Below are 22352 nucleotides of genomic sequence, written 5' to 3' on the forward strand. Positions count from 1 at the left end.
TCATTTAATACTAGGGTTTCTTAATCCAGGGCCTGTAATTTACAGAGTGACAATTGTTCTCAGGACTATGCAAACAGCCATAATCCTCTGGGTTTGCCGCTTCTCAGGACCTACTTGAGCAATGGCTTTAAAGGAGGCAAATTTTTATTTTTAAAATTTATTTTGAATATCCAGTTCTTTTTTTCCAATTAAGGGGCAATTTAGCGTGGCCAATTCACCTACCCTGCACATCTTTTTGGGTTGTGGGGTGAGACCCACGCAGACACAGGGAGAATGTGCAAACTCCACACGGACAGTGACCTGCGGCTGGGATCGAACCCAGGTCCTCAGCGCCGTGAGGCAGCAGTGCTAACCACTGTGTCACTGTGTCGCCCAGGAGGCAAACTTGAAGAGAATTCCATCTGAAAGTTGAAAATCTACAATCCAACACCAAACTACCTCTGAACCAGGTCATGGGCGATTCAGCAGATTAAATAAAACCATTCACTTTGCTAATATGAATATTTCTTTCAAACAAGACCCGTAATCATAATCTTTAGAATGATTATAAAATACATCCATGGTGACGTACAGAACCAAAATACAGTTCATTTACAAAAAAAGTGAGTTTTGTTACACCAAATGCCGTCCCCACACCCAATTACTTCGGGAAGATTATACACTTTTGCATTGATTACTTAGGTGTAGAAAATCCAAGACAAATTAAAGGAGTGGAACTCACTTGTTTCCATGTTTATTGATTTAAACCACAGAAAAAAAACAAGGTTCACTGCCTTAACTGTCATTCCTCCCCACCCAATTAGTCATGTCTTTGCTATGTTCAAACGATCCAATACTCCAAGTACAAGAACATAAAATTCTGCTTCCTTATCATTTTTAAAATCTCAGCATTCTTCGAATATATGTCATGTCACTAAATTAGTGCAGAAACATTGCTGCAGCTTTGAGGGACTGCAAGGCCATTCCAACTAGTCCCTTCAGAATCTTTTCAAATAGTTATCCTTTGCCCTTTTGAACATCATTATGGACTCTGTTTTAACACTGGTGATTACATTCCATATTGTAACAACATGTAGTGCTAGAAATCTGTCCTAACTTCTCCTTTTTGTCCTTTTGTTGATGGCCTGAAAAGTTATGCTCTCAAATTTACACTGTGCAGTTAACATCTCACTCATCATTTGTAATAGCTTTCCTCAATTTATCATCAAAACCTCTCAATCCTAATCGTAAAAAGGGTAGAGTTACCAATACCTGACTGCAGCGAGGTGACAATCATAGTGGACGATATTGAAATGTGAGACTGTACTATATCCCTGCTGTTTCCGTGGTTTGTTCTCAAACTCTTCAATAGCAACACGCTTTGTGAAAGTGTATATTCCTAACACTTTGGTTGGCTGTAACAGAGAATAATGAGGATCATTCTGTTGTGATTGCTAAAGAACAGAAATCAATACCATGAAATTGCATGCAATTGTATTTCCTTTGAGGCGTACCTGAAATTTATAACCCTCACGGCAAATGCAACATGTCAAACCTGGTTCCTCAATAAGCTCTTCCATCTGCTTCAGTAATGTAGTTGTGGTGACCACCTGACCTTTCTCATTAGTCTGTTTAAAAAGAATATGTAAATCGTAAATGCAAACACTTTGACATGCCCAAAAGCCATTTGTGTGATGGGATACAAATGTCTTTAACATCCTGATCACAACAGCATGTGAATCATATCAAGGCAAGTTTACTTTTAACTCTCATGAAAGACAACTGTGGAGTTACTTTAAGGTTGCAGTGCAGCTTTACTAGAGATCCAATTAAAATATTGGTTGACAAATTTTTTCCTACCAAGTAACAAGTTCATTCTAGGCTTTCTTTCGGCATAGCTTCTAAAGTGTACACTTTCAAACATCGCCACATAGTTGCACCTTGGTTACATTCGGTTTTCCAGCAGAAATAATCCAATTCCCAATCATCATCTCTTACTCTTATAAGTGATTGAGATGTAAACTGATGTGAATCATGTCACTTGAGAGTTTAGCAGACACTGCTCTCACCATCTGCAAGTCCAGGTTTGGTACAATTCTGAAGATGCTAAATTATGTTGTTGGTACAGTAACATAAACGAGTGCAACACTTAAAAAGTGAATCCAATAACTATTATGTAAACATCAGCAACACATGCTTGATTACAGATGACTGTGTTTTGGCAAAGGTCAAGTTGAGAACTAAAATGAACATTGGTGTGTTGAGAATATAATTGTATATTGGAGTATATGTAAAGTTGGATTGGTTTGCTTGACTGTAGCTTGATTTACGGTTCACCCAATAACGTACCAATTTGGAATTATACCATTACCAAAAGAGGATGCTCATGGCATGCCCGAGGAATTCTGTTCAAATTGTAATGACCCATGCCATTTTTGCAAAAATCTTTCATACTTAAAAGGAAAGCTTTAGAAAGGTTGGTTTACTTAAAGTGCACACACCTGGCAGGATAACCCTAAGGATGCTGAGAGAAATGGGGGAAGACAAAGTGGAGGGTCTCAGAAATGACATACTGTGTGTCAAAGGACTTGAGTGAACTCTATAATATGCATTTACCCAATTTAGTGCAGGCCAGTTAATTTATGTATAGTAGGGGAAGTTTGGATTCTTAAACTATAATGACATTACAACATTTCTAGACAATAAGAAAGTGATTGTTAAAAGAAACCAACATGGACTTTAAAAAGGAGGATATACATGGCAAACCTTTTTAAAAATAAATTTCAAGTATCCAATTTTTTGCTCCCAATTATGGGGCAATTTACCTTGGCCAATCTACCTGTCCTGCACATCTTTGGGTTGTGGGGGTGAGACCCATGCAGACATGAGGAGAATGTGCACACTCCACACAGACAGTGACCCAGAGCTGGGATCGAACCCGGATCCTCAGTGCCGTGAGGCAGCAGTGCTAACCACTGCACTACCATGCCGCCTTAATGCTTGGCAAACCTGAACAAATTCTGCAAATAGATGCCAAATATGGTGGATGGAGAAATTCAGTCGATGTGATGTTCAGATTTTTCAACTCTGTGTCAACAAGGCACAGACAGCAAAGAGCCTGTAGTTGTCGAGCGATTCTTATGGTCTCAAGGTGCCCCAAAGCACTTCTTCAATTTAGCGCTCCAAAGTATTCAGGTCTGTGACCATGTTTTGTTTACTGTATATGTTAACTTGTTATCCCAAGTTTGCAGAAAATACTGAAACAGGAGCACAATAAATAATTCCAAAGACCGAAGGAAACAGCAAGTGGATTTTGATAAGTTGGTGGAATAAATCTTAATGTGGCAAAACAGCATGAAATAAATTGCCAATTAAACAATTCTAGTGACACTGAGCAATAAATATTGGCCAGCACCCCAGGAGAAACCGCTAAACATACTACAAATAATGCTCTTTATTTCTGAATAGTCGGACAGAATCTCATTTTAGTGTCTCATTTGAAAAGCAGCACCCCTGAAAGTGAACTGACTGTCAGCCTGGATTGTGTGTTCAAATTCTATAATGAGGCTTTGAACCTACAATCTATTGATCCAGAAATGAGAGTGCTACCATTGAGATACTGAGGAAAACCATTACAGAAGATTTTGTTCAAATATGGAATTAGGAGAGCAGCAAACTGGATTGAAAGCTGCTAAAAGGGCAACATGGTGGCGCAGTAGTTAGCACAGCTGCTTCATGGCGCCGAGGTCCCAGGTTCGATCCCAGCTATGGGTCACTGTTCCTGTGGAGTTTGCATATTCTCCCAGTGTTTGTGTGGGTTTCGCCCCCCACAACCTAAAGATGTGCAGGTTAGGTCGATTGGCCATGCTAAATTGCCCCTTAATTGTAAAATATGAATTGGATACTCTAAATTTATTTGAAAAAAGCTGCTAAAAAAAGGGAGGAATTCATAAGTTCATCAGATATAGGAGCAGAATTAGGTCATTCGGCCCATCGAGTCTGTTTCACCATTCTATCATGGCTGATATGTTCCTCATCTGCTACCTACAATGTTACAAGCCGAGAGCTGGATTGCAAAATCAGCCAGAGCATCTCCTCCCTAGAACACCTAGGATTAATGAGTAGATGTTAAGGGAAGTTGCTCAACAGTTGAAAATAGGTAATAGTGTTCCAAAGTATTCAGATCTGGCATCATGTTTGTTACTGTGGAATATGTGGTATCCCAAGTTTACAGAAAGTACTAAAACAGGAAGCATAATAAATAATTCCAAAGGCCAAAGGAAAGAGCAAGAAAATTTTGGCAAGTTGGTGGAATGGGAAAAAAGTGGCAGATGGAGATAAATGGAGTTTGGGGCCATACAATAGGGTAAAGAAGTCAAAATGAGTACAATGCAATTCACTCAGGCACAACCTAACTGTCTATTTTGCGGATTTGTATTAATGATTGCAGCAGAGATGATGTCAGAGTTTAAGAACAGGTTGGAAAGGCAAGTGAAGTAAAGGGAAATAAAGAATCGGCAAAAGGAATTGGAACTAGAATTATATTGAAATTGCAACATGGAAACAGGCTATTTAGTGTTTGCACAAGTTATGGTCCTAACCAACACGTATGTCTTGTTCTCATGCACTTTATTTAAAATAAGTTTAAATGTTTACCGTCATTCCAAGTGTGCCCAGTGCTTTCTGCCGCATGGCCATTGCCATCCGTTTCTTTTCTGCTCGTGTCTCCTTTCGTGCTGCTTCAATTTTCCTGTTGACTTCTAGGTGTTCCCGCAGTGCTTCCAGTAAGTTTTCTGCAAGGGTCCCAATGCCTTCATCACTGGAAACCTGCTCCAGTTTATGTAGGTTTGTGATGGAGTCTGTTCCAATTAACACCTGATAATTCAATGCGAGAATGAAATTACTCCAAGGTGCCACTGGGCATAGTAACAGTCCGGGCTCCAGTGTTTATAGCAAAACATAATAGACCAGAAATGATTTTCAATTCATCAAACATCTGCTCATTACCTACCATTCCCTGGCAGAATTACAGTATTAGTCCCAGCCACACTACCAGCTGCAGTTCCACATGTTCTCTCTCAGGTAAAGCTCAGCAGATAAAGCAAAAGGATACAAAAATAATAAAAGGACAAAACCTAAGACTTTGTATCTGAATGCAAGTAGCATTCAAAACAAAACATGAACTGATAGTGCAAATAAAGATTAATAAGTACGATCCAATAGCCATTACAAACACAAGACTGCAGGATGGCATAGATTGGGACCTGAATATTGAAGCATATGTAGCTTTTGGGAAGAATAGTAAGTTAGGGAAAGATGGAGTTAATTAAACATGAGGATGACTGAAGTTCAGGAAATGAGGATGTAGAAGCGGTTTGGCTAGAGGTGAGGAACAATAAAGGCAGTCACTTTGGGAGTGGTGTAAAGGTCCCCTAACATTAATCATACAATAGGACACGGTATCAAAGAAGAAATAGTGGGAGCTTGTCAAAAAAGTGTGGCGATTATCATGGTGGATTTTAATCTACATATAGACTGGAATAATCAGACAGGCATAGGTAGTGTGGATGATGAATTCATGTAGTGTTTTGGGGTTAATTTCTGAGATCAGCACTTTTTGCAGCCAACAAGGAGCAGGCTATATTTGGCCTGCTACTGTGCAATGAAATAGGATTAATTAATGATCTCATGCAACAATCACAGATTTGTCCCGGGTAGGATGGATGGCAGGTTCCATAGCTGGCAGAGGGCAGACATCAGAAGGATGGGAGATCTGTTCATAGACGGAAGCTTTCCCAGTTTGAAGGCGCCAGAGGACAAATTTAATCTGCCGCCAGGAAACCCCTTTAAATATCTGCATGTACGAGCCTTCCTGAAAAAACAGGTAGTGACATTTCCGATGCTGCCACCAAATGATACAGGACAGGGTGGTCTCCAGCACCTGGGTCAGGGAGGGGAGGGTGTCGGATAACTACCAGAAACTACAGGAGGCGGAGGAAACCCCGGCGGAGGAGCTCAAGGGCAAGTGGGAGGAGGAGCTAGGTGAGGAGTTGGAAGTGGGTCTGTGGGCAGAGGTCCTGGGCAGGATTAATTCCTCCACATCATGTGCCAGGCTCAGTCTAATTCAAGGGTACAAGACAGTTGTATGAGGTGCAAGGGCAGCCCTGCAAACCATGTCCACATGTTTTGGGCATGCCTGGAGCTGTTCTGGCAAGGGTTCACGAGGGCAACGTCCAAGGTGCTTAACACACGGGTGGTGCCGAGTCCAGAGATAGCGATCTTTGGAGTGTCAGAAGACCCGGGAGTTAAGGGGCGAAAGAGGCCAACGTCTTGGCCTTTGCCTCCCTAGTAGCCCAGAGACGGATTTTATTAATGTGGAGGGACTCGAAGCCCCCGAGTGTAGAGACATGGGTTAACAACATGGCTGGGTTTCTCAGCCTCTAGAAAATAAAGTTTGCCTTTAGAGAGTCTGCGCTAGGGTTCTCTCGGAGGTGGCAGCCGTTCGTCGACTTTCTCGGGAAAATAAAATGTCAGCAGCAGCAGCAATCCGTGGGGGGTGAGTGCTTCATTGGGATGGTGTGGGAAGACTGGGTCGCGTGGGGCAATGTTTATTTAATTGTTATTGTATATTCTCTTTTTGCACTATGTTGATGTTCACTCTAGTTTGTTTTGTTATTCTGGTTACTACTGTTTTATTATGAAAAATTCTGCAAAACCTTAATGAAAATGCTTAAAAAAATTAATGATCTCATCATTAAGGTGTAAGTAGGAAGCAGTGATCATAATGTGAGTGAATTTTACATTCAGTTTGAGAGAGAAGAGTGAGTGTTTTAAACTTAAGTAAGGGAAATTATGAGGGTATGAAAGCAGAGCTAGCAAGAAACAATTGCAGTAACCAGATTTAAAGTGGGACAGCAGCCTTCAAAAGTAAACCAATCGTCTGATGCCAATTTAATGCAGTCTGTGAATTGAGAGTTAAAGCAGGACGAGCAGTTTGCACAGCAGTCAAAACAAAGAAATCCTAAAGAGGTTGGTGTAAATTGCTGGACTGGATTCACTGTTAAAAGTGGGGTTGATGTTTTGTTTAAAAGTGTAGGAAAATCGGATGTGTGTTTCAGAATGCGAACTGTTAAGGGAAACATAATTAAGATAAGATTTTAAAGCGTGCTTTTGAAAGTGGTGTTTGGAAACTCTCGTGTGACATCCACAAACATTAACTTATGGTTCAGAGTGGAGAGTGTATTTGCGCAGAGTTATTTTGTGTGCTTAAAAGGAACTGTGTTAATGAGACCATTGTCGATTAAGATGTGCTTTGTAATCTGAGTTAACCTTAATATTGTATTTGTTAAGCTAAGGGGGGAAAATAAAGGAGATTTGCATCAGAAGCCAATTTTTTCATGTTTAAATTCTTGTTGTTAAAACTAATTGGCGGTCCTGTGACTCTGTTCCTCAACGTTTTATGAAAAAAAAAGCTACTGTCTTTTGAGCTAGGGTTCCAACCTGGGATCTTTCTGTCCAGTTATAACACCAACTGGGATCCTAACAGTGGATAAAGGGGAACTGGTGGATGTACTGTATTTATATCTTCAGAAGTCATTTGATAAGATGCTTCATCGAAGGTCACTACGGTAAACAAATAAAATCTCATGGTGTAGGGAGCAACGTAGTAAATGGATAAAAGATTGGCAAGCTAAGTGGAAACAGACAGTAAGCATAAATGGGCCATTTTCTGGTTGGCAGGATGTGATGCTGTGACATTACATTAGGCTTGGGGCCTCAACCTGTTGCAATTTATATAAATGATTTGGAAGATGGCATGGTTGCTAAATTTGATAATGACACAAAGATGCATAGGAAAGTTCTGAAGAGTATATAAGGAGACTATAAAAGATCTGGCAAATGGAGTTTAATGTGGGGAAATGTGAGATTATCCATTTTGTCAGGTCGAATAGGAAAGCATATTATCCAAATGGTGAGAGATTGCGAGTGCATGAATCGCAAAAGGCTAGTATGCAGGTACGGCAAGTAATTAGCAAAGCTAAAAGAAACATGGAAAATAGGAAATGTGGGCTATTCGGCCCTTCAAGCCTGCTCTGCAATTTATTATGATCATGGCTGGTCATCCAACTCTGTAACCATATCGGTTAATTCCATTAGCCTTGAAAACATACAATGGTTTTGGACTCCAACTGCTTTCTCTGGTGAATTCCACAGGCTCACCACTCTCTGGGTGAAGAAATGTCTCCTCATCTCAGTCCTAAATGGTTTATGCCGCATCCTTAGATTGTGACCTCTGATTCTGGATTCCCCTGCCATTGGGAGCATGCTTTTATAGGTTTCTATGAGAGCCTCCCTTTTTCCTCTAAACTGCAGAGAATATAATCCTAACCAATTTAATCTCTCCTCTTACTTCAGGCCAGCCATCCCAGGAATCGGTCTGGTAAACCTTCGCTGCACTCCCTCAGGAAGAACATTATTTCTCAGATAAGGAGACCAAAATTGCATGCAATATTCCAGATGTGGAGTCACCAAGGCCCTGTATAACTGCAGCAAGAAATCCCTGCTCCAGTACTTGAATCCTCTTGAAGACCAACATACCATTTGCTTTCTCTGCATACCATTTGCTGCACCTACATGCTTATTTTCAGTGACTAGTGTTCAAGGACACCCAGGTCTTGTTGGACATTTCCCTCTCTCAATCTATAGTCATTCAGATAAATTATCTGCCTTCCTGTTTTTGCTACCAAAGTGGATAACCACACATTTATCCACATAATAATGCATCTGCCATGCATTTGTCCACTCAATAAACATGTCCACAACAACCAACTTTGACAAAAAGTCACCCAGACTAGAAATGTTAGCTCCACTCTCTCGCCACAAATGCTGTCAGATCTGCTGAGATTGTCCAGCATTTTCTGTTTTTGTCCAAAGCATTGAAGCATCTCTGCATCCCCCTCACAGTTCACCTTCCCACCCAGCTTTGGAGGAAATTTGGAGATATTAATCACGTTAGGTTTCCTCATAAATCGGGCAGCAAGGTTGGGCAGTGGTTAGCACTGTTGCCTCACGGCGCCGAGGTCCCGGGTTCAATCCCAGCCCTGGGTCACTGCCCATGTGGAGTTTGCACATTCTCCCTGTGTCTGCGTGGGTTTCACCCCCACAACCCAAAGACGCGGAGGGGAGGTGGATTGGCCATGCTAAATTGCTACTTAATTGAAAAAATAAAACCAACTGGGTACTCTAAATATAGAAATAAAAAGTTTCCTCATAAATCATTTATATTGTGTATAGCTAAGGTCCCAACACTGATCCCTGCAGTACCCCACAAGTCACGACCTGTCCCTTGGAAAATGATCCAGCTATTCCTACTCTTCGTTTCCTGTCTGCCAACCAGTTTTCTATCAATCTCAATATACGACCCCCCAATCTCAGGCGCTTCAGTTTTACATAATTATCTCTTATGCTGGACCTTGTCAAAAGCTTTCTGAAAGTCCAAATGAACCACATCCACTAGCTCCCTCATCAACTCTATTAGTTACATCCTTGAAGAATTCAGTAGATTCGTCAAGCACAATTTCCTTTTTGTAAAACCATGCGGACTCGGTCTTCCAAGTGCTCTATTAAATCTTTCACAATAGACTCTAGCATTTCCCCACTACCTACGTCAGGCTGACTTGTCTGTAACTCCCTGTTTTCTCTCCACCTCCATTTTTAAAAAGTAGGGTTATATTAGCTACTCTCCAGTAGGAACTGTTCCAGAGTCCATAGAATCTTGGTAAATGACCATTCTGGGATGTAGATTATCAGGCCCTGAGGATTTATCAGCCTTCAATACTATCAATTTCCCCAACACCATTTCCCCACTAATACTGATTTGCTTCAGTTCCTTCCTCTCACTAAACTGTGTTCTCCCCAACATTTCTGGTACATTATTTGTGTTTTCCTTTGTGAAGGCAGAGCCAATGTATGTATTTAGTTAGTCAGCCATTGCTTTGTTCCCTATTATAAATTTCTGTTTCTGACTGTAAGGGACCTACATTTGTCTTCACCAATCTTTTTATCTTCACATACCCATAGAAATATTTAGTCAATTTTATGTTCCCTGCAAACTTACTCTATTTTCCCCTTAGTCAAACCCTTGCTCTTTCTTTGCTGAATTCTAAACTGCTCCCAGTCCACAAGTCTGCTGTTTTTCTGGTCAAATTGTATGCCTATTTCTTGGATTTAATACTATCTTTAATTTCCCTTGTACGCCATGGTTTGGCACCTTTCCCATATAACAGTTGCACCATACAGGAATGAACAATTGTTCATCATCCATGCACCCTTTGATTGTTTGCCACTGCCTATCCACCATCATCACTTTAAAGTAATGTTCCCCAATCCATCATAGTCAACTCGCGCTTCATACCGTCATAGTCTCCTTCATTTAGATTCAGGATCCTAGTCTAAGAATGAACCTCATTACTCTCCATCTTGATGAAGAACTGTTATCATATTATTGTCATTCAACCCCAAGGGGCCTCACACAACTAGATTTACCAATTATTCCTTTCTCATTACATAATTTCCAGTCTGGGGTGGCCTGCTCTCTCACTGGTTCCTCAACGTATTGGTCTAGAAAACCATCCTGTCTATACACTCCAGAAATTTTCTGTCTACGGTATTGTTACCAATTTGATTTCACCTATCTGTTTGCAGATAATTATGGATGTTCCTTTATCAGATGCGTCTCTAATTTCCTGTTTAGTGCCATTCCCAACATCAACATTACAGTTTGGGGATCGATGTACAACCCCACAAACATTTTTTCCCCATGGTGTTTCTCAGCTCCACCCATACATATTCCACATCACTGGAGCTAACATGTTTTCTCACTATTGCGCTAATTTCTTCTCTTAATCAGCGATGCAACTACACCGCCGTTTCCTTTTTGTCCGTCCTTCCATAATACTGCACACCCTGGATGTTCAATTCTGATCCCTGGTCTCCCTGCAGCCATGTCTCTGCAATCCTGACTATATCAAGGCCTTCTACCAAGAGCTGTACACCTCAGAGCCCCCAACGGGGAAGGCTGGGATGAACCGGTTTCTTGACGGACTGAACATACCAGTTGTGGGAGAGGGCAGAAAACGGGATCTGGAAGCACCACTAGCACTGGGAGAGATCATGGAGAGCATTAGCTCCATGCAGGCGGGGAAGGCGCCGGGACCGGACGGATTCCCGGCGGACTTCTACAAAAAATTTGCGACAGCGCTGGCCCCGCACCTGCGGGAGATGTTCACAGACTCGCTAGCTAGGGGCACGTTGCCACCCACGTTAGCACAGGCCTCAATCTCGCTGATACCTAAGAAAGACAAAGACCCAACGGAATGTGGGTCATACAGACCCATATCTCTGCTGAATGCAGACGCCAAAATACTGGCCAAAACCCTAGCCAAAAGGCTAGAAGACTGTGTACCTGAGGTGGTCACAGAGGACCAGACGGGCTTTGTCAAAGGTAGACAGCTGATCGCGAACATCAGGCGCCTGCTGAACGTGATAATGACCCCCTCCGGGGAGAGAACACAAGAGGTGATCGTCTCCCTGGACGCAGAAAAGGCCTTCGACAGAGTCGAGTGGAAATACCTCATAGAGGTACTGGAGCGGTTCGGGCTTGGAACAGGGTTCACCGCTTGGGTAAAGCTCCTGTACAACGCTCCCATGGCGAGTGTACAGACCAACAATACCAACTCCCAATACTTCCAGCTGCACAGGGGCACCAGACAAGGATGCCCACTGTCCCCGCTGCTGTTCGCACTAGCAATTGAACCGCTAGCAATCGCGCTCAGGGCAGCAAAAAATTGGAGGGGGATCCGAAGGGGAGGTAGAGAGCACAGAGTCTCACTCTATGCGGATGATCTGCTCCTCTATATCTCGGACCCACAAAGCAGCATGGACGGAATCATCGCGCTCCTGAAAGAGTTTGGAGCCTTCTCGGGCTACAAACTCAACATGAGCAAAAGTGAGATCTTCCCATTACACCCGCAAGGGGGGGGGGGGGGGGGGGGGGGGGGCAGCACTAAAGGGGCTGCCGTTCAAACAAGCCCGACATAAATTCCGCTACCTGGGGATCCAAATAGCCCATGACTGGAAAGGGATCCACAAATGGAACCACACCAGCCTGACGGAGGAAGTTAAAAAGGACCTGCAAAGATGGAACACACTCCCGCTCTCCCTCGCGGGGAGAGTTCAGACGATCAAAATGAACGTACTGCCCAGGTTCCTCTTCCTGTTTAGATCCATTCCGATCTACATCCCCAAGGCCTTTTTCAAAGCGCTGGACAAACTCATCATGGCGTTCGTATGGGGGGGTAAAAATGCTAGGATCCCAAAGAAGGTCTTACAAAAAACAAAAACCAGGGGAGGGTTAGCCCTCCCGAATCTACAATTCTACCACTGGGCAGCAACAGCCGAGCGAGTAAGGGGATGGATCCAGGAGCCAGAAGCTGAGTGGGTGCGTGCGGAGGAGGCCTCCTGCATGGGAACCTCCCTCCGGGCCCTCGCCACGCCAGCACTCCCATCCCCACCCAAAAAACACTCCAGCAGCCCAGTGGTGACAGCCACCCTCCAATCCTGGAACCAACTGCGGCAGCAACTTGGCCTGACCAAAATGTCGAACAGGGCTCCCATCTGCAACAACCATAGGTTCAAACCAGCACTGACCGACGCCACCTTCAAAAGGTGGAGGCAGGACGGGGAGACACTGACAGTCAGGGACCTATACACGGACGACAGGATCGCAACACTGGACGAACTGACAGAGAAATTTCAGCTAGCTGGGGGGAACGAGCTACGGTACCTGCAGCTCAAAAACTTCCTACGAAAGGAGACAAGGACGTACCCACAACCGCCACGACAGACACTACTGGAAGACCTACTGGACGCAAGTATCCTAGAGAAAGGGAACTGTAGTGACATGTATGACCGACTGGTAGATAGGGACGACACCGTACTGGACGCAACAAGGAGGAAATGGGAGGACGACCTGGGGATGGAGATCGGGTGGGGACTCTGGAGCGAAGCACTGCATAGGGTCAACTCCACCTCCACGTGCGCAAGGCTCAGCCTGACGCAACTAAAAGTGGTACATAGAGCCCACTTAACAAGAACCCGTATGAGTAGGTTCTTCCCGGAGGTGGAAGACAGATGTGAACGGTGCCAAAGAGGCCCGGCCAACCACGCCCACATGTTCTGGTCTTGCCCCAGACTCGTGGAGTACTGGACAGCCTTCTTCGAGGTTATGTCCAAAGTGGTGGGAGTGAGGGTGGAGCCATGCCCGATAGTGGCGGTCTTCGGGGTTTCAGAACAGCCAGATCTATTCCTGGGGAGGAGGGCGGACGCCCTTGCCTTTGCCTCCCTGATCGCCCGCCGTAGAATCCTGTTTGGCTGGCGGTCAGCAGCACCGCCCAGAGCTGCGGACTGGCTGTCCGACCTCTCGGAATCTCTCCAAATGGAGAAAATCAAATTTGCCATCCGAGGGTCGGACGACGGCTTCCACAGAACGTGGGAGCCATTCATGCAACTGTTCCGGGACCTATTTGTGGCCAATGTACAAGAGGAAGAATAGTCGGGGGAAGGTAGCGGGAGGGGGGGGGGGTCTACAGGTTCGTTACGGGGGTTCGATGGCTAGCTAAGGCCCAAAACCAAACTAAATAAACATGTTGAGGGGGGGGGGGGGGGGGGGGGGGGGGGCGCAGTTACTACTACGAAGATGCTTACCTGTAAATATGTATGTTAATTTTTGCGTGTTTGTTTTTTTTTTCTCTCTCCTAACAATTTGTAATTTGTTCAATATAAAATATGAAAACTGAATAAAAACATTTATAAAAAAAAAAAATCCTGACTATATCATACGCAGCAATATCTATTTGTGCGATTAATTCATTTATTCGATTGCAAATTCTTTACGTATTGAGGCTTGTCTTTAATATTCCTTGATCTGTTCCCATTATATTTCACTGTGGCCCTGTTTGATTCTTGCCCTTGATTTCTCTGCCTATCATTTTTCTTATTCCCCTTTCTGCCTTTTGTTCTTGTCTCTGTTCCCCCTTCCTCTCACTCCTTGCATAGGTTTCCACCCCCTTCCATTTTAGCTTAAATCCTCCACAACCACTCTTGCAAATATTCTGCCCCAAGGACATCTGTCACGGTCCTGCCCAGGTGTAACCCATTCAGTTTGTACTGGTCCCACCTCCCCCAGAACCCGTTCCACTGGCCCAGGAATCTGAAACCGTCCACCTCGCACCATCTGTTCAGCCATGTATTCATCAGCTATATCCTGTTATTTCTGCTCGGACTAATCCTGAGATCACTACCTTTGAGAGGTCCTCCTTTTCAACTTACTTCCTAGCTCCTTGTATTCTGATTTTAGGACCTCATTACTTTTTTACATGCGTCTTTGTACCAGGACCACTAGCTGTCACCCTTCCTCCCCAGAATGTCGTGTAGCTGTTCTGAGACAATGTTGATCCGAGCACCGGGGAGGCAACATACCAACCTGGAGTCGTATTTGCAGCCACAGAAACACCTATCTATTCCCCTTACATTGGGATACCCTATAACTATTGCATTTCCACACCTTTTTATTCCTCCCCTCTGCAGCATAGTCAAACATGGTGCAACAAATTTGGCTGCTGCTGCTTTTCCCTGAATTCATTCCCCCCCAACATTATCCAATGCGGTATATCTGATTTGCAGGGGATTGGCCACAGGAGATTCCTGTACTGCGTGTACTGCCTGTGGAATCTCTATATGTGCAATCCATGATACTCTCCGTCTCACGGATGCTCTTCAGCGTCCCCAGCCTCTGCTCCAGCTCCCAAAATCTAAGCTTCCAGGAGCTGTAGCTGGAGACATTTCCTGCATGCTTCCTGGCACGGGACATTAGAAATGTTCCCAGCTGCCCACAAAGAGCAGGAGGAGCACACCATGACTTTGAGCACTCCTGCCATGACACCCTTCAAATTAAACCTTTTGGAAGATACTTAAAAGCTAGAACTCCGCTCTCAGTCTCGCACTTTTATCTCCCGACTCCGCTCTAGTCTCACTTTCTTGAGCTCTTTTATTTCCCCAGTTCCACTCTCAATCTAACTCTTGGGCAGCACGCTAGCACTGTTGCTTCACATCTCCAGGGTCCCAGGTTCAATTTCCGGCTTGGGTCACTGTCTGTGTGGTGTCTGCATGTTCTCCCCGTGTCTGCGTGGGTTTCCTCCGGGTGCTCTGGTTTCCTCCCACAAGTCCTGAAAGACGTACTGTTAGGTGAATCGGACATTCTGAATTCTCCCTCTGTGTACCCGAACAGACACCTTTCACAGTAACTTCATTGCAGTGTTAATGTATGCCTACTTGTGACAATAAAAGATATTAAAAAAATTATCTGTCCTGCTCCGCTCCCAATCTTGCTCTTCCTCAGGCTCTTTTTCTCCCGCTCTGTTCTCAGACTCGCTCTTTCTTGCGCTCTTGTATCTCGCTGGCTTGGCTCCCAATCTCGCTCTTCTTGTGCTCCTTTTCTCCCGGTTCCGCTCTCAGTCTTGATTTTTCTTGATCTTTTTTTATCTCTCTCACTCCGCTCCCAGTCTTGCCCTTTCTCATGCTCATTTATCCCCCTGGCTCTCAGTCCTGTGCTCCTTTATATACCTGGTTCTCCTATCGATGGTAATTTCATGGTAGCTAAGCCAGATTTAGTAACTGAATTTAAATTCCACCAGCTGCTGCGGTGGGCTTTGAACACATGTCCCCAGAGCATTAAGTTGGGTCTCTGATTACTTTCATTTCAGTACCCCATCCTGAGGACCAGAGGCTGCTCTGCCCTTTTGAGAGAGAGCTGACCAGTGGTGTTTCAATCTGAGGGTCACCACACACCTCAGGCGAGGGCAAGGTTGAGAATGCGGGACCTTCACGGATAACCTCAATCGGTACAGCAATTAAACCCACGTATTGCCGCTGTTCCACATCACAAACCAGCCGTCCAGCCAACTGAGCTAACCAACACCCGACTATGTCACCATCTCCCCAAGAAATGACAGCATTTTGGCAACAACTGATTCTCAAACTAACTATCCTCTAGTTCCCCGTTTTCTCTCTCCCTCCTTGTATATGTTTTGTTTCCCTTCCCACAATTAGTGGTGCACAAGGCAGATTTTCATCTGTTTCCGTAGCTAATTTTGATGGAGCAGGTCACTGGCCTGACACTAGGATTTTGCAGGAACATGTTATCCTTGACCATAAAGTCCTGGGGTGAGACTTAAAACCAGAGCTGCTGACTCAGGCAGGGATGCAACCCACTGCGGCAGAAGACACCCCCTAAAACAATGGTTTCATGGTCATCATTGGACTTTTAATTGCAGATTATTATTGAGTTCATATTTCACCATCTGCCATGGTGAGATTTGAACTTGGGCCTCAAGAGCATTATCTTTGGTACCTGGGTGACTATTCCAGTGACAATTGCCATTGTGCCCTAAAGAGCCAACCACATCATAGAAAAGTTACAGCACAGAAGGAGGCCATCATGTCCATGCCAGCCCAAGGACACCCAGGTGCCCTTTCTAATCCCACGTTCCTGCACCCGGTCCATAACCCTCGTCTTACTGCAGTTACAGTGGAGATCCAGGTACTTTTTAAAAGAGTTCAAGGTCTCTGCCACCACCACCAACTCTGGCAACGAATTCCAGACACCCACAACCCTCTGCGTAAAAATGTTTCTTCCTCATGCCACCTCTACACCGTCTGTCATAAGACCATAAGACGTAGGTGCAGAATTAGGCCATTTGGCCCATCGAGTCTGCTCCACCATGGCTGATATGTTTCTCCAGCCTTCTCCCCACAATCCCTGATCCCCTTAATCAAGAACCTATCTATTGCTGTCTTAGACAGCCAGCGACTTGACCTCGACAGCCTTCTGCGGCAATGAGTTCCACAGATTCACCACCTTCTGGCTGAAGAAATTCCTCCTCATCTTACTATTATTGCCACTTGTCCCCGGTTCTAGAATTCTGCACGAAGCGAAACAATTTTATCCTGTCCATTCGATCTCTTCCCCTCATAATTTTGTACACCTCAAGTAAGTCACCACTCAGCCTTCTTCTTGTAGCTACACTTTTCTAGCCCTGGCAACATTCTTGTAAATCTCCTCTTCACTCTCTCCTTCTATAAGTTACATCCTTCCTATAAGTGGTACTGCAGTGGTTATGGCACTAAACCTGGTGAGTTGAAATTCCAGCAAGTCATGTTGTGAAAACACTGATAATTTATGGGCAAAGACCGATTAGAGCTGCTGGATTGTTGCAAAACCTCAGTGCATTCAGGGGAGTGAATGTGTTATCAGGACCAACTGTTTTGTTACATTTAGTAGCTCATCAAACTTCTCATTTCCCTTTCAAGACTGAAAATCTCAAATTGTTACAAACATCGTCATTGCTTATTCATCTGACACAAGGATTATCATTACAACTATTCCCTGCAATGCTGCCAGAATAATTTGTGTCCAGAATGTAATGCAGTACTCAAGGTGTGATTTGACCAACAGACATACAACTTCAGCTTGGGGTGGCTGTCTTCTAGTCTATTGTATCCTTTTGTGAATACAGTGGTCATGGTATTGGACAGGCAATCTGTTGGAATTGTGAATTCCATAAACCTGGTAACTTGTGGTTGAGAATCAGATAATGACGATGAAAAATAAAATTCCAACGTTCACTGATGCTCTTTAAGGAAGATAACTTGCTGTCCATAGGTCTGCCTACATGCAGCTCCAGCCCTACCTCTTGTAATTGACCCTTTTGGGGCACAGGGCAATGAGGGATGGGCAATAAATTCAGCAGCATCAGTGTGGCCCAACAAATCAAAAACTGGCAATATAGTGCAGCATGGCCTCATGGATTGTTACAAGATTTGGTCACTGGCAGATATTGGCTGAGGACTTTTGTTGCTGCTTTAGAAATTCACATTATATCATCACTTCCAGAGTGTTTGGGAGTTTGACCAACTTGCATAGTTTCTAAATTGAAGTCATTCCTGTACAGCAGAAACATTATGGGCCCACTTAATTAGCATATTTCCCCAGGTGCAATTGACTCCCCTGACTATTATCCACAACTTGCTCTCCTTTAGCTGACCCTTTATCCACCTGGTGTCACGAGCATCACTTGCTGCTCTCCAGTGTAATGTTCATCCCTAAGATTTAGGAAAAAAATTAAATGCCATCTAGGATGATGTCCCTGTTAGTAATATCAAAGTCACGGAGTTTAGTAGTAAAATCTCAAACAAAAACAAATTTGAAAAAAAAAAATAACATTCCATATACTCAACTGCTCAGTTGCCTGCGAGCTTGAGCTGGAAAGAGGACAGAGGTCACCTGGTCCAGACTTAAGCTGGTGAGAGGCGGCAGAGGCCATTTGGCCCACTTTGCAGCTGCTCCATCTTTCCTGTACATTATTCTGTTTGGCTCTCTTTGCAGCTGCTCCATCTTTCTTGTACTTTATTCTTTTTTCCTTACATTATCTTTTGAGGACTGTGCCTGGGAATTTGTGAAATTTTCCCCACAGCAAATCAGCAATGCTACTTAAATCTAGACCCTATTATAGAGGTCCAGTTCTCCACAAAACAGCTGCCTACTCTGCTTCCCAACACTGAAGTGTAGCAACCTGGGAGAACAGGAAATGTACAAGATGTATTGATAAATAGGAGAGATTGAGAATGAAAATGAAAAATGAAATGAAAATGAAAATCGCTTATTGTCGCGAGTCGGCTTCAATGAAGTTACTGGGAAAAGCCCCTAGTCCCCACATTCCGGCGCCTGTCCGGGGAGGCTGGTACAGGAATGAGAGAGACACAAAGATAAAAACTTACTTGTGTAGGAGGGTGCTGCATAGCCAGTCCCCGTAGTAGGCGGAGAATAAAAGGAAGAGCTGGTTTTGATAAGAACTTCTTCCACACATCTGCATCAAGGCTATAAGTAGATAATAGTGTAAATGTTAAAAATGAGGTTTCAGTTACCAAGCCAGTTATCAGGAATAGACAGTGTTTCCAGATATTACGTATTTCTATCACCTGCACCTCTGCCTTTCCTCCTGCTGTATACAAGCCCTGTAACAACCCTTCCATTAACACTTCTTTGACCCTAACAATTTCCAACAAAATATCACAGGACACATATAAAACTAAACAATTTTAAACACTTAGCGCTAGCGAAATGAATCTCACTTCTTGGCACTTGGAATATGTTTCCGGATATATTCTAAAGCATTCTGGGTTATTCCTTTCTGCAGGATAAGTTCCTTCAATTGATGTCCATTGCTGTTGTTTTTGATTCCTGCAGCAATTTTACAGAAACAGTCCAGGAAAACTTTGTCGTCTGTGTTATGTTCTTCATCATATCTAAGAACAGCACACAACAAAGAGGTAGAAAGAATTAGAAAGGCCATTAGTACAACAATCATAGTGAAAACTGGAAAGTGAGTGAAAGCAAGGCTGGGCAGGATGCTCCAACCTTCAGAATAATCTTTAAATTACACATTTAAATCCCTGTTTGTTTAAATATTTTAACATAAAAAATGGTTTCTTATTCACATGAAACTGCATTAATTCACTAAGAAGTCTTATAACACCAGGTTAAAGTCCAACATGTTTGTTTCAAACACTAGCTTTCGGAGCACTGCTCCTTCCTCAGGTGATTAATTCAGGCAAGTTAAATGCTCCTTCATACTTTCTGTGAATTTCTTAGCTCTACAAAAGGCACTCAGTGGAAGTGCTTAGCTCCAGGATGTTCATATCTGTGAGTCACCATTCACAGGCCAACAACTGTCTCTTACTTGTCAAAATTACAGTAGGGCTTGAATCGATCAACAAGAATCTGCATTTTCTCCAATTCTCCGAAGGACAGGTATGGGATAATACGCAGCAAACCCTGGAGAACACTGGGATTGGAACGGACAAATGTCGAATTAATCTGGTCCAACAGCATCACCAGTTGATCTTTGTCTCCTGTCAGCAGCAGGTTACCCTAGTGGCAAGAGATAAATTTAGCTACAGACTTCCATTACACACAAGAGAATTCTATACTTAGAGAGAGGATGTAATGGTCAGCTCTTAGGGTATACATTAATTAAAGCACAGAAACACCTCAATATGTACTATGAATTGAGAACAGCCCAGATGATTCAAATTCATGAACTTTGAACTCAAATGGTTGAGTGAATTCTTATACTGCCTATATCTTTTTCTCACTGTATCGCAGATGTCCATTTCTGGTCCTTTCCCCTTCATTGTCTACATTCTTTCCCGTTGCAATATCATGCAGAATGTTGTTCCATATAAATGCTGTGCCACCACGGCCATGCTTTAATCTTTTCTTCTCTTTGCTCTACTCTCCAGAGTAATTACTCAATTGAACAACTGCCAGCCGAACTGAATGAATCAAATTTTCTTCTAACTTCATATAGGCAAAACTGAAGCCATGCTTCTAACTTTATTACTATCAACCTTCCTGTCTGTAACCGTGCGCAAAGTCTTTTGGTGGGGAACCTTAGCCAACTAAGGATTCAGGAGCACTATGTGTTTTCATCTTGAAAATATCTTCACTGGCACAGAAAGGTTAACAATGTCTTCATCACTTGGGGCCACAATTCTCCTATGTCCTCAATGCCAGCTGCCCTCTCTCAACCCTCCATTAATTGCCATTCTCTGTGAACTTATTTGCTCAGTGCTCATATTTCCATTAGATTATGAGAGTAAACTTGCTCAGAATATAAAAACAGATAGTAAAAGTTTCTACAAATATATAAAACAAAAAAAAAGAGTGGCTAAGGTAAATATTGGTCCTTTAGAGGATGAGAAGAGAGATTTAATAATGGGAGATGAGGAAATGGCTGAGGTACTGAACAGGTTTTTTGGGTCAGTCTTCACAGTGGAAGACACAAATAACATGCCAGCGACTGATAGAAATGAGGCTATGACAGGTGAGGACCTTGAGATGATTGTTATCACTAAGGAGGTAGTGATGGGCAAGCTAATGGGGCTAACGGTAGACAAGTCTCCTGGCCCTGATACAATGCATCCCAGAGTGCTAAAAGAGATGGTTAGGGAAATTGCAAATGCACTAGTGATAATTCCCCAAAATTCACTAGACTCTGGGGTGGTCCCGGCGGATTGGAAATTAGTAGATGTGACACCACTGTTTAAAAAAGGAGGTAGGCAGAAAGCGGGTAATTATAGGCCAGTTAGCTTAACATTGGTAGTAGGAAAGATGTTGGAATCTATCATCAAGGAAGAAATAGCGAGGCATCTGGATGGAAATTATCCCATTGGGCAGACGCAGCATGGGTTCATAAAGGGCAGGTCATGCCTAACTAATTTAGTGGAATTTTCTAAGGACATCACCAGTGCGGTAGATAACGGGGAGCCAATGGATGTGGTATATCTGGATTTCCAGAAAGCTTTTGACAAGGTGCCACACATAAGATAAAAGATGCATGACATTAAGGGTAAAGTAGTAGCATGGATAGAGGACTGGTTAATTAATAGAAAGCAAAGAGTGGGATTAATGGGTGTTTCTCTGGTTGGCAATCAGTAGCTAGTGGTGTCCCTCAGGGATCAGTGTTGGGCGCACAATTGTTCACAATTTACAGAGATGATTTGGAGTTGGGGACCAAGTGCAATGTGTCCAAGTTTGCAGATGACACTAAGATGAGTGGTAAAGCAAAAAATGCAGGGGATACCGGAAATCTGCAGAGGGATTTGGATAGGTTAAGTGAATGGGCTAGGGTCTGGCAGATGGAATACAATGTTGACAAATGTGAGGTTATCCATTTTGGTAGGATAACAGCAAAAGGGATTATTATTTAAATGATAAAATATTCAAACATGCTGCTGTGCAGAGAGAACTGGGTGTGCTAGTGCATGAGTGCATGAGTCACAAAAAGTTGGTTTACAGGTGATTAAGAGAGATTGGTTTACAGATGTTAGAGGGATGGAGTTTAAGACTAGGGAGGTTATGCTGCAATTGTATAAGGTGTTAGTGAGGCCACACCTGGAGTATTGTGTTCAGTTTTGGTCTCCTTACCTGAGAAAGGATGTACTGGCGCTGGAGGATGTGCAGAGGATCACGAGGTTAATCCTAGAGCTGAAGGTTGGATTACGAGGAGGGGTTGAGTAGACTGGGACTGTACTCGGAATTTAGAAGGATGCGGTGGGGGATGTTATAGAAACCTATAAAATTATGAAGGGAATAGATAGGATAGATGCGGGCAGGTTGTTTCCACTGGCGGTTGAAATCAGAAATAGGGGACATAGCCTCAAAATAAGGGGAAGTAGATTTAGGACTGAGTTTA

At 43.5% G+C, this 22352-nt stretch overlaps 1 protein-coding gene across 1 annotated transcript in view; it reads right to left on the minus strand.

The window, feature by feature from the left end:
* Positions 1–22352, minus strand: part of ubr4 (ubiquitin protein ligase E3 component n-recognin 4) — a 207540-nt gene that overhangs the window by 12185 nt on the left and 173003 nt on the right. The window contains 6 exon segments of the mRNA XM_038822101.1: positions 1252–1394; positions 1494–1607; positions 4636–4854; positions 18874–18973; positions 19228–19401; positions 19836–20026. Of these exon segments, the coding sequence (XP_038678029.1) occupies positions 1252–1394; positions 1494–1607; positions 4636–4854; positions 18874–18973; positions 19228–19401; positions 19836–20026 (941 nt within the window).

Source organism: Scyliorhinus canicula, chromosome 16 (assembly GCF_902713615.1).
Source record: "Scyliorhinus canicula chromosome 16, sScyCan1.1, whole genome shotgun sequence".
In the NCBI taxonomy this organism is placed as follows: Eukaryota; Metazoa; Chordata; class Chondrichthyes; order Carcharhiniformes; family Scyliorhinidae; genus Scyliorhinus; species Scyliorhinus canicula.